The following is a 13,215-nucleotide window of genomic DNA, read 5'->3' on the forward strand; positions in this document are numbered from 1 at the left end:
GATCAATATTAAGAGTACTTAATACATTTACCCAGATCACATTAAAGTTCTGATTTGTCCGATATTTTCAGAATGAGTTCATGGATGTCTATACCAGGGGGTGTAGAGGACAGTTTATGATTTACTTCATTCAATCAAAGGGTGGTCATAGCTGGCAAACGATGCGTGTAACTTTAGCTTTAAACACCAAAGAGTCTGCCAGCACAAAGCGAAGCGTGTCATTTCTTCCCGGGTGTGGATGATCGCAGACTGAACCAACGCCTTGCCACCAAAGAAGTTAGATCTACGAGTCGAGCCAGAGCAGCAAAGCCATAAAAATTGGATTTTTCCACATGCTGATCTGTTGTTTTTAATTGTGAGGCTTCAACTGTGCTGCAGAAAAGTTGCCTCCAGAAAAACCAAACACTGCCACGCTGCAACTCAAACTTGGTAAGTTATAGCTTATTCCTCGTCACCCCATGGGGACGCAGATAACATTTACTTAACGGTGAAACTGAGTTTACCACTGCTGGTAAACTCATTCAGGAAAAAGGAATGCTTCTGCCTTGCTTTTATAGATTTAGCCTGTTTAATATGGCGCCGCTGCTGGTTTCTCTGAAAAGATGATCAGAAGCCAACATCCCTGCTGTTAACTGGTAACATGACTGACTGCAGCAGCAGCTCACATTCGTGCACAGACACGTGCATACCGGGTATTTTAGATGGTCATCTCTCTGCCAAATATATTTTGGACCCAAGTGTACAGTATGCTTGAGGGAGATTATGTGGAACAGCGTGTTACCAGATCTGAAAGGTTGCATTGAAATATTATCCCGGGAGATTGCAACGAGTCTTGACGAGCAGCGTTCACTCCTCCTGAAAGAGCGAAGAGCCACAGTGGATGTCCTGTCCGGTCGATTGCCTGAAAACCTTTGATAAAGAAATCTGTCTATTCCAGGTAGTACTGGTCCTGTGCAGTGAAAACCATGCAGTGTTCTTAAAGAGTCTTCTGCAAAATACAACCAAACACTTTTGAAGGAGGAATCATATTAAATATGTGAAACCATAAAAAAAAATAACCAGAGTATTAGAAATGGTTTTATTCGAATTAACTTAGATCAGCTGCCTTCTGTGATGTCATCAGAAGCATGTGGAAACGTTTCTTTTTTGGAGAGTAGATTTTTCTGTAAGTCCAGTAGTCCAACAACAACTAACTGTAAGATTTTGTGCAATTGAAAAACTATATTTAAAATGCATGTTAGTAGTTTTATTTAAGAAATTATCTATAAAAATAAAAATAAAACCTAAATGTTTTGAATAATAGGTTTGCAATTAAATCTGCACCATGTTGGTAAAATGTGCTATTGGAATGTTATTGATGAATATTGTGATGACTATTTGCCTTGTAAATTATGATCAGCTCACTTGTTAAATATTCCTGGCATGCAGAATGTGATTGCATAGCACCTACAAAAAAATTAAATAAAAGATAAACTATACTTTGTATCTACTTCACGTATGTTCTTTTAAAATGCACACCTACATTTTCTAGCAGTGACTAAAGTCCTTCCTTTAAACATGTTGTAACAAAGACCAAAAGGGTTTCAGCTTTTAAGCAGGAATCCCAAGCTCACATTTAACTTTAACATCTTACAAAATCTCAAGAAGGTAACAGCAGTAAAAACATCTGCTTGTGTTTTTATGCTTTCTGTTAGGATTTCTTTGTGCAAGACAATGGATAGCCAGAAAATCAGGGACTATGACATCATCACCTCTTTCCTTGGATCCTGGGGGCCCTTTCAGAGGAAGATTTTTTTAGCACTTGCCATTAGTATTATTCCAAATGGATTCGTCGGTGTCTACATCGTCTTTGTTGGTGACACCCCACCTCATGAATGCCGCGTCCCTGAGAACGTGAGCCTCAGCGAGACGTGGAGGAATGTGACCATTCCACTGGAAACAGCCGATGGTGTCACAAAGCGCAGCTCTTGCTGGAGGCTTAACCTGGAAACGGTCAGGAACTACTCTCAGCAGAACTTGATCCCGAATGTGGACGTGAACGTGAGTGAAATTCCCTGGGAGAACTGTCTGGATGGATGGACATACAGCAAGGAAGTCTACCAGTCAACTATTGCTACAGAGGTGAAGAAAAATCCTTATTTCACATAAAGAAGCAAAACCCTTAATAGCTTTGCTTTAATAGGGGGAATGGAAGATGTTGTGTTTTTTTAAACTTTTCCTTTTATTTGCATAAAAGTTATCAAGCATTTTAGACAACCCTGATCTCTAATGAAAGAAATGTGCAACTATGTCTTCATATTTTTGTACACTTGAGCACTGAATTACTTTAATTTATGCAGCTATAAACTTCTTGAACCTCAAGCCAATTACAGAGTAGTTTAACTTTAGTCAATTTAACTCTATCTCCAGCCAATTGAGACATTTACTCTGCAGAACTGCCTCTGCTTCTATCAAAATTTAAATGATATGCACAAACAGGGTGGCATGCATTTAGCACCAAAATATGGCTTTGCGTATATTTGCGCTTGAGAATATCACAAATGTCAGGGGCGACTTGCATGAGCTTTTGCAAAGTGTCAAAAATACATATCATGTCAAGTGAGTAAGCTTCAGGCCTTTTTGTGTTTAGGTACGGCATTGTTTTAAATCTTGACATTTATTTTGATTCCTTTAGATGCTAAATAAGTTCCACGTGAGCAATAATAGGGCAGCTCACCTACTCTATCTCCCGTGATAATAATTGATTGAAGCGTCCATGTAAAATTAAAACACTGTCTTGTTTAAGAAATCGTCCCGCCAGCTGTTCAGTAAGTAAGAAGACGTGTCTGCTTTTGCAGTGGAACTTGGTATGTGAGAATCGGTACAAAAACCCACTGACTACCTCTGTTCATTACACTGGAGTGCTGTTAGGAGTTCTGTTCTCAGGCCAACTGTCTGACAGGTAAGTACCTCACATTTACACGCAGATTAATTTAATTTCTGTTTAAAGTCTGGAAAACAGAAAGTCAAATCAACTTTGTTACCTCTACAGATTTGGAAGGAAGCCCATCCTTTTTGTAACGATGGCTGTTCAAACCGTGGGGCTGACAGCGCAGATCTTCTCTCCGAGCTGGGAGGCCTTTCTGCTGATTTTCTTTATTGTTGGTGCTGGGGGATACTCCAACTATGTCATTGCATTTGTTTTGGGTACGCGTTGTTAAAGCAAACTGTACAATGTCTATGCGCACTGTATGTGTATGGTTATCGCATATTCTTTTTTGACAATTGTCCGTAAAGATGTGGCATCCGCCAACAGGAGCCGAAGTTCTAAGCCCTAAAACCAGAGTGGTTTTCAGCTCACTTGGAGTATTTATGAGCTCGGCTTTGGGCTACATGGCAATGCCCGCGGTAGCCTTCTTTCTCCGTGAATGGCGGATGCTGCTGATTCCCATGGCTGCCTCTGGTTTGATCTACGTCCCTTTGTGGTGGTAAGAATATCCACACAGCATATACCAGCTCTACTTTTTAAGCTTTTTTTCTTGTTTTAAAATAACTTTTTTTTCTCGATGGTGCTTCGGGTGATGCGCTCCATCTTTGTGCAAATGGCTGTCATTGTAACAGTTGGTCTTCTTCTCTGCAAATCATTAGCCGAATTTAAAAGAGGTATTGCTTATTAGTGATGGATTGTGACTGCTGGGACTTGCTGTTTTGTTCTTAAAGACCGGTAAATAGAGCAGAAGTATTTCTTGAAAACTCCTCATAGACCGTATAGAGCACTGAACTCATCCTCTGCTTAATGTGTAAGAAATGATCGCAGCAAAAGTAATGTACCTGATTCTGATGCAATAGAACACTGAATTCTACATCCCACACCCCAATGCTCACAATTCACAGAATAGGAGCATATCAAAAGTAATGTACATACAGATGATGTATCAAAATGTCTTGAAACAAGTGACAAGACTTGATATTGCACAAAATTAGCCTCTCACGTTCCGAGACACTTGATACTGTTTTTTCTGTATGAAAACACACGGAATGGTAAGAAGCGCTCGGACAGCAATTTATCCAAAAGACCAAAGAACATACATTGCGCGGACACTATGTGTGCTTTTTATAAATGTTCACCTGTTTGTGTGGAACGTATAACTGAAGTTATAGTGCAAAAAAGCTTTATAGTACTAAAAATATTTGACTTTCACCATGAAGGTGTTTTTTTGGGTTTTTTGCATTGAAAATGGTTGGACTTCTAGTAAAAACCCAAAACAAAAGAAGAGACAGTGGATTTCAAGTTTATAAACAAGTAGTCTCATTTAGCAGCTGTTTTAAGATGGCAGAAATTTGTTGAGGAACTGTTTTCCCTCTGAGCAACTCTCAGCCTGACTCTCCAAAGACGGACGCCTCTGAGCCTTGTGCACTAGAGTCCACCACTGGAAGCAGGATACCGTGGGTCCCGCAGGACCCAACGTAAATCTCATGGGAGCGGGCGATTTTTAAGACTATCACAGGCAGGACTGGGTGGCTTAAAATGGACACAGCATCCCAAGACTCTTGGAAGGATGGGGGCCACAACTAATATTGGTAATTAAATGATGAAATCAAGCCTGGAGACTTGAGAAAAATAAAGTGTATAATTAAACAGTATAATTATTAAATAGCAATTTAAATCTCTTTATGAAATAATATTTTAACAAATATATGATGATTTGCAAAACAAACCTTTCAGAACATGGGCTTTGATGGGCATGCGCCGCCACTTGCCAAAAAATAAATAAAATCTAGACCGAAAAACAGAAATGATTCTGTTTATTACACATTTCTCAGAGACTTCACCTTTTTTTGTGACACCGTGGCACATTCATCTTATTTCTATATATATTTTTTACATTAGAGATATGGTTATTGTCATTCTCAGCTTACAGAAGAATGTGATATTCAAAGCGAGGGGATTTATATTACAGTATTATTTATTCTGCTCTCGTTGGACTGCATAAAGGTTTAACGAATTATACAGTGCTTCAATGAAAATATCGTATGGGGCCGAGACACAGCGACAGCAGACGGGATTTATAGGATCGGCAGACAAGATATTGTGGTTGGAACACAATACAGGCATTTAGGCATTCAGGCATTTAGGCATTCAGGCATTTAGGAGATACTTTAAACAGCATACATTTTAGATTTTAGGCATGTGTGTGTGTGTGTGTGTGTGTGTGTGTGTGTGTGTGTGTGTGTGTGTGTGTGTGTGTGTGTGTGTGTGTGTGTGTGCCTGATTTCTGATTTCAAATATTCATAACACTTTTATTTTGACTTTTTCTCTACAGTAGTGGACAAAATTGTTGGCACCCCTCTGTTAATCAAAGAGAATCCCACAATGGTCACTGGAATAAATTGAGACTGACATAAGTAATAATAAATAAAGAATTTACTGCAAATGAACCAATGAAAATCAAACATTGCTTTTGAATTGGTGGTTCAACGGAGTCGTTTTGCTTTTTATTATTTGCTTCCGACAATGTTGTCGCCCATGAATTCCACTTTGGCTCGAACAGTGAAAGGATTTTGCGATCTGACACTGATGTACCTTGACCTTGTAGTTCACCTTTAATTTATTTGGAGTTTATGCTGGGCACTTTGGTTACCATTTGTATGATCTTTGTCTTTAAGTTGCCAGTTTAACATGTCCCTATGGTCAAAATGTTTTCAATCTTTACTAGGGGGCCATCATTTTTGTCCAGGCCTGTTTGATTCTTTTTATTATTTATTTTAATGATTCTGTTGAACCACAATTCAAAAGCAATGTCTGTTTTTCATTTGTTAATTATTGAGTGAATTTTTATTTGTTGTTATTTTTGTCAGTTTCAAGTTATTTCAGTGACCATTGTGGTATTTTCTTTGATTTACAGAGGGGTGCCAACAATTTTGTCCATGACTGTATATGATCAGGTGGATCCCAGAGTCTCCTCGCTGGCTGCTGTCTCAAGGGAGAGTGGCTGAAGCTGAAGCCATCCTTAAAGACGCAGCAAAGCTGAATAAAGTAGAAGCTCCAGAAGACATTTTTACACAGCAGGAGGTAAACTTTAAAGCACTTCTTTAATACCGTTATAACACCAACACTAGTAAATGTCTTCTCAAAGAGCCCAGTGTTTTTGTAAGTGTATGGAATACCCCATACTTTTGGTATTTAAAGAAATCTGTTTGGTTTCATGTTTTCTTTTCAGTTTTGTCTGCCTTTTCTCTGCCTTCATACCCCGTGCAACTTTTATTTTCATCAGAGACCTTTGTCTTGCCATGTTTTAACTTTAATTCGTTTTGTTTTCTCTACTGTTACAGGTTGAAACAGTTTTAAAGATGCAAGACAATAAATTCAACATTTTGGTCCTTCTGAAAAGCTGCAACACGTTTACCACAACATTGCTTTGTTCAAGTCTGTGGTATGTGCACAGATAATGAGCTGAAATATTCACAGGAACAGATGAGTAATGTTCATTGGATTTGACGCTTTCACTCCTCCGTGTACTAAAGACTTGCTCTGAATTATTTGGCAGGATGATCGTCGCTATGAACTACTATGCTTTATCCCTCAACACCTCAAACCTCCACGGCGACCCTTACCTGAACTGCTTCCTGTCTGCTGCCACAGAGGTCCCAGCGTACATCATCGTACTCTTGCTGCTCCGCTACTCCTCCAGACGCCTCTGTCAGTCTGCGATGCTCTTCCTTGGAGGCCTCATGATCATTTGCGTAAACCTTATTCCGATAGGTAAGATCCACACAGGACCAGCGCAATGGAGACCCTTCGCCAGCTTAATTATGTTGGGTTTTTCACACCCCTAGTTTTATAGTTTCAAACTGAATTAACATTAATGTTTGCAAAGCGTTTTAATACAGACTCAAGTAAACAGGTACAAAGAGGTACAGTTACAGTTCATATCAAATCTAATTCAAGCACAAACATAAGAGGAAATTGATCAACTACCAGTATTAAATTATGCAATCATTAATGTGAAATTAGAAACATTTTCTTATGTCTTGTATTCCAAATAAATCATGCTTTAAATTATTGAATGATTTCAAGTTTAAAAAAAATCTGATATTCAGAAACCTTCTAACTGAAGAGTAGACTTGTTATTTATATACAGTATATTCACAAATCAAAAGTTTGGGCAGATCTGTTCTTCTGGAGAAGCAGAGGACTTTTGGGGGGGGGGGGGGGGCACATACTATCCTGGGAATCCTAAGCAGCAGCTAAGTTTGCTTCTGCCTCAGGCCGGCTTTGAGCCCACAGCTCCTACAAATTTCTGTTGATTAATAAATGGTCTATGCCACAATATGCAGTAAAACTTATGAAATTAGAACATGGACTCCAATGACCCCTCGTTTGTCAGGGTCAAAGTACCTTCTGGAAATAACAACCTTTAAGCAGCTATTAATACTTTTCAGTAAGATGACATTTCTGCAGTGTCAACAAAAGTGTTGTTTTATTGGCTTGATATAATTTTCTAATCTTAAATGCAATGTTCTCATTTGCTTTAACTGGAGAAACATAATAACGTGGAAAAATTGGCTTGAAAACACCAGTCTGTGTCTAATTCATCCACGTAGATGTGTCACTTGTTGAATTTAGTTAGTGAAATAAATTCACTTTCAAAGATATTTTCATTTATTGGGTTTTGATCTGAAAATTTAACGCAAAACATCAGTCAGGATCATTTACACCAGATTAACATTTGTCATGGTGTAGTTTTGGCCTGCCTGTCTCTCCATGAACTTTCTGGAGCTTCCTGCCTTCCATACTGCCTGGCTCCATTCCACAGTAATCAACTACACCTGTCATGCTCCAATCAAGCCCTCCTCAGTCTGCTCTTCCCTGCCGGATTGTGTTCATCCAAACCTCGTCCTGCCTCGTGCTTCTCATGTCTGCCAGTCAGAGCTCCCGTGCCTGTTAGTTAGAGCTTCCTACGTCTGCCTGACAGAGTTCCCTTCTGCCTTTCCGCCTGCAAGTAATCTCTCTGCTGTGCTGCTGGTTCTGCTGCTACTCCAGCGCTCCAAGTAATCTCTCTGCTGTGCTGCTGGTTCTGCTGCTACCCCAGCGCTCCAAGTTCTCTCTCTGCTGTGCTGCTGGTTCTCCTGCTACTCTAGCGCTCCAAGTAATCTCTCTGCTGTGCTGCTGGTTCTGCTGCTACTCCAACGCTCCAAGTAATCTCTCTGCTGTGCTGCTGGTCCTCCTGCTACCCCAGCGCTCCAAGTAATGTCTCTGCTGTGCTGCTGGTTCTGCTGCTACTCCAGCGCTCCAACTACTCTCGCTGCTGTGGCGTCGTCTGAACCACACCCCAGCGCTCCAACAACTCTCTGTACTGTGCTGCCAGCTAACCTCATACCCCGGCGTTCTAAGAACCCGCTCTGCTGCCGAGCTTCCGGCTCCTCCTGGACCTCAGCGCTTTCACGCCTGCCCTGTATGCTCCTTGGCTCTCAGCGTCTTCCTGGACTTGCAGCACAGCACCTGCAGCCCTCTTGCTCAAGTCCTCCAGCTCTTGCCATCTACATCCTTCTGCTCCTGCTCAGTCAAGACTCTGGTTCTCTCTCTCTGTCCACAACTCAACCTTGTTCTTAAAACATACCTGTGTGTGCGGCTGAATCCGGGTTCCAACTCAACAAACCCTGACAACATTTAATTAAGATCTTGATTCAGACAGGCGAGATGGAACTGGTTTACCATTTTACAAATATAAAATCCTGCAAGGTAAACCGTGTTTAAAAGAGACCAGTTTAAATAAAGGCATTTCTAACAGTGCACAGTCCAAGAAACAGGAACAACTCACAGTGGGATTAGAGAGCATTAAAATAAAACTGCAGCACGCCGTCCAGAATTAAACACTGACTTCCCCAAGATAGCATTAAATGATCACAATACTACAGTGACACGCATCTTACAGACACTCTATTTTAAGTCAGACTCTTATGACATCACTAAATAAAACTTGTACATGTTGCATGATGGATTTCTTAATTGTAAGATGGCGCAGTACAGAGCAGTGTATAGCACGGTTTAAACAACGCCCCCTTTATAATAAAACAGAACAGAAGCTGTGTGCAATGGTGTAGACCTAAGCACGATGTTCGTCATAATCATCACTAATTTAATCTAAATAAGAAATTAAACTATCCATCCATCCATCCATTTTCCGAACCGCTTTATCCCTCATGGGGTCGCGGGGGGTGCTGGTGCCTATCTCCAGCGTTAGAAATTAAACTATTTCAGCTTTTTCACAATTTACATGACTACATGCCTATAGTTTATTTTGCTTTCCTTTTTCTTTTATGAAACGCCGCATGCAAGATACGTTAAGCCTGGTTTCCATTTGTCTGTTCTGAAACTGGGATGATAAAATCAACCACATAAGTTGATTGTGAATCTGCTCTCTTGATTTGATCTCCCCAGATCTGCCCGGCATGGCAGTGCTACTCGAGATGGTAGGAAAATTTGGCTTCACTTCAGCCTTCTGCATCTTGTACTCCTTTACCACGGAGCTCTTCCCGACCGTGATCAGGAATACAGCCATGGGGTGTTGCTCCACAGCCGCACGGATCGGTACCATCATCTCCCCCTTTATCATTTATCTGGGTAAGCGCTGAGCATACATTCGTGAAATTTGGATTTTATTTTATTTTTTCAAAAGATACATAGTAAGCATATTTCTTCATTTTACATATAATGTTTACAGTGTTCTTGTTTTGTTTATATCAGTGAGAATTACTGTAATCTTTCAAGCTTTATCCTGTTATTGCAGACTAAACAAACGGCAGTTGATATTCTTCTCAGCAAATGATTAATTAGGGACAATGCATTTGAAATAAAAGCCTGGGTTTTTCACAGGGCTATACCTCAGGGCCCTTCCGTACATAGTGATGGGTGTTATGGCCATTTCTGCTTCTGCGTTCTGCTTCATGCTCCCAGAAACCCACGGGAAGGCTCTGCCAGAGACTCTATCAGACATGCAGCAGGTATCTGGGTAAGTTCAGGCACAACTTATCTAAAGGATAACTTTTATGTTCGGCAAAAGGTCTTTGTCATCCTGTTCAATTATCGGCTGCCTTCTTCTGAGGCCGTGTAGCCACATTAGTTAACATTTAAAAAGAAACTTGAGCTTTATCAATGAGCATTTATGCAGCACTCTTTCTTTTTCTGATGTTTTTGTGCCTTTGTTCAAACAGAAATTGTGGAAAAAAGGAAGAGGAGGCAGAAAATGAAGAGCGCTCGCATAGTTAGTTGGGGTATACGATTTTGTTAGGGGTATAGTAAGTCTGCTCCCTTGGAAAGGAATTTGTAGTATTTCTTGGGCTTCTCCTAAATACTGACTGAATTTAACTGATTAAAATTTTTATCAGGTATTATTTTTGGATTTCTGGTGTCTGGAGAGGAATAATATTAATAAACTCCTAAAAAAGTCTAAGTATATTTGTCTTTAGTATTAATGGGTAGATATTATTTGGTCCATATTTTCAGCTCATCTATTTTTGGGTCCCTGAATTCATGTATCGATGATGAGGTTCATGTCTAGTTAAAAGCAACGCGCCATCATTCCAGAGAGAGAACGAGCCGGCAATGAACGTTTTTGTTTCTTCCTTTGCTTTGACTGCAGGTGTGAGTCAGGCTAAAAACCTTTTTATATTGCTGGTAATATTATAAAGTAAAAGATGTGGGGCAATGTTGAAAAAGATACCTTTATTTGTTGGAAACCATTGATTATATATTGAACTGTTATACATTTTAAAAGGGATTCTGGGTATTCCCTTTTAAAATGCATAACATTTTGCATTAAAACCGAGAGCAATAAAAGTTACATTTTTGACCCATGTTTTGTTGGGATGGGGGGTGGGGGCTGAACATCTTTAATTTTTCAAAAGGGTCACAACAGAAAACATTTGTGACCCACTGCCTTAATAGAAGAAGCAGTAAGCCACTGATGATATGGAGCCTTAGGATATCCAGTTTAAAGTTTACGACAGGCAATGTAGGGGACAGAAAGCATGTGGCAGATCAGACGTGATCTGATCAGACAATAAGATGACTGAACTTTTTGATTTTAATAAAAATGACATCAAACTGTATAAGCCAAAGAACATTTTTCTGTTTGAAAGGTCCAGTCAAAGTCCAGACCTATTCCAAGAATTAGAATAGAGAATTAATAGCAAAACATGATGCTCAAAGACACTCTCAGTTACATGTGGTATTTTTATATCACATTTTAATTAGCGATTTTTTTTATTTTTTTTTTGCATTAAAAAAACTGAGACATTTTTCCCCTCTCTAGACTTGCCAAGCAGGATATATACCCCGAGAAATCACAACTATAAAAGAAGTCCTACAAAGCATGGACTTAATAGCACTGAAAAGCACCTTGGTGTTGGTCTGTCACACAAGATCCCAATTCAGTTTGTATAAATGTATGAAAGATTAAAGGTTTTTCTTATTTTCTGTTATTCATTCCATTTTTGCGCCACTCCAGCTGTGTTACCAACGCCAAGAATAAATGTGAATAAACTTGATTTGAGTCCACAACTCCCCCCCCCCAAATTCAAATAATAGTTTCCTGTGATCAGCAAGCGACCATTCGATTGTGTTTCTTTTCTGCTCAACACCAAACAGAAGGGTGGTCATGGAAGGCCTCATGGGTGAAATACCCTGCTGACGTTCAGCAGGGTATTTCACAGGAAGCCGTGAACGCGTCAGGTGTTACCGTGGAAAGGCCGCCATTTCACTTTCATTTCATCTCCAACAGCAAGCAAATGCGTCGCCTTTTTATGATTTTTTTTTAGAGAAACATTGTTTAGATGAATTAAAAAAGAAGCCAGGGTAAAAGGGATGCTTTATTTCAGTTGTGCTGGATGCCAGCGGCTGTCTGAGCTGCAGGACGCGCCACAGCTGCTGGAGATTTAAAGCAACTGCAGACTACGTTACAGGAGGCAAAGTAAAAGTGAAACCAAGTGGTTTAACCAACGGTCCGGTTCTTTGTTCGCTCTGTCGAACCTCTGCGGCTTGGATGGATTTTATTTGACCGAAAAGGAATGATATACTGGATCGCAGGTGAGTGTTGTTTTGGTTGTAGAGATTGTTTGGCCAACATGCTGGACCTCTCGACGAGGTGATGGTGACGATGATGATGCTGGCGTTTCTTCTCAGCAGCCTTGCGCTTTTTTTTTTTCTTTCTTTTTTTACTTGAACAAACCTTGATGGTATTCTCTGATATACAGTCATCTCTTTTTATACATAGATACAGCTTTTGATACAATGACATGTGCCCATGTGTCGCGTCTCCTTTATTTTATTTACCTATTTTCATTTTTTCTGTGCGCTATTCTTTTATCTTACGTAATCTGCGCTGGTCTTCCGAGCGATCTTCTAACGAGCTTTGTGATCTGAATTGCAGCCTAAATATTTTTTTTATATACAGAACCGCAGCGTTTGATGAAAATTTGAAGGCATTTAGCCAACATGAGCGAGTCTCAGTCCTTTCTGCTGCGTGATGGTGAAAATGGGCCTAATCTTTCTAAAATTATAACTTCTTTTTTTTTTTTCAAAGCAGGAGGAAATGACATAAACCACTGAATAACAGTAATTTAAGTCTACATGTCAGTGTTTTACCCTTGCTATCCCTTGTTTCTTATCTTTTTGTTCACTGGTTGCATTACTGCGAGGTCGCTCTGAAGATAGAGAATCATAACATCCGAATAATACTCGAGCAATATGTGTGTGTGTGTGTGTGTGTGTGTGTGTGTGTGTGTGTGTCCAAGTTTAAAAAGGTTATTTAATCAGCCTAACTGCTGTATCAGAAATGGCCACATGATGGCGCCAAACTCTACTTTATCGGAATGATTGCTTTTGGTTGAATTCAAAATGAATAAAGTAACAGCTGGCCTGAGGCACAAGCAACAAATAGCCCTAGGTGTGTGTGTGTGTGTGTGTGTGTGTGTGTGTGTGTGTGTGTGTGTGTGTGTGTGTGTGTGTGTGTGTGTATTACAGCAGCTGGGACTGAAGAATATCTAAGCTGTAACAAAACATGATGAATTATCGATGCGTTTTCATATTTTCGATTTTATTTTAGGCTACGATCACATGTGTTTTTGTTCATATTCGTAAAATTGTTTTTCATCTCAGCTCCCTCCCGACAAACTTCCACAACGCAAGCTTAATGCACCAGTATAAGACTCCGCATTGCATCTATTCCAGAAGAA

General features: G+C 39.9%; 1 protein-coding gene across 3 annotated transcripts; it reads left to right on the forward strand.

Moving 5' to 3' along the window:
- Positions 1-203: 203 nt before the first annotated feature.
- On the forward strand, positions 204-10,433 carry LOC105937878 (solute carrier family 22 member 4). Of its 3 annotated transcripts, XM_021324980.2 has the most exons (12): positions 204-429; positions 1,695-2,121; positions 2,838-2,941; positions 3,032-3,186; positions 3,296-3,467; positions 5,926-6,052; positions 6,313-6,413; positions 6,528-6,742; positions 9,422-9,604; positions 9,857-9,992; positions 10,195-10,287; positions 10,328-10,433. In XM_021324980.2, exons 2-11 carry the CDS (start codon positions 1,714-1,716, stop codon positions 10,247-10,249), a joined length of 1,656 nt encoding a protein of 551 aa, XP_021180655.2. In that variant the 5' UTR covers positions 204-429; positions 1,695-1,713; the 3' UTR covers positions 10,250-10,287; positions 10,328-10,433. The 3 variants fall into 3 exon arrangements, with proteins under 3 accessions (XP_021180655.2, XP_021180654.2, XP_021180656.2); XM_021324979.2 differs by having other exon boundaries at positions 10,195-10,433; XM_021324981.2 differs by having other exon boundaries at positions 9,938-9,992; positions 10,195-10,433.
- The last annotated feature ends 2,782 nt before the right edge of the window (positions 10,434-13,215 follow it).

The sequence above is a fragment of the Fundulus heteroclitus genome, unplaced genomic scaffold (genome assembly GCF_011125445.2).
Source record: "Fundulus heteroclitus isolate FHET01 unplaced genomic scaffold, MU-UCD_Fhet_4.1 scaffold_72, whole genome shotgun sequence".
Lineage (NCBI taxonomy): Eukaryota > Metazoa > Chordata > Actinopteri > Cyprinodontiformes > Fundulidae > Fundulus > Fundulus heteroclitus.

What these genes read in the sequence shown, in the direction of transcription:
- LOC105937878 (XM_021324979.2), top strand. Translation starts at nt 1,714, where the DNA reads ATGGATAGCCAGAAAATCAGGGACTATGACATCATCACCTCTTTCCTT. An exon ending in AGTCAACTATTGCTACAGAG is followed by an intron (nt 2,122 to 2,837) that starts GTGAAGAAAAAT and finishes CTGCTTTTGCAG; the next exon opens with TGGAACTTGGTATGTGAGAA. An exon ending in ACATTTTTACACAGCAGGAG is followed by an intron (nt 6,053 to 6,312) that starts GTAAACTTTAAA and finishes CTACTGTTACAG; the next exon opens with GTTGAAACAGTTTTAAAGAT.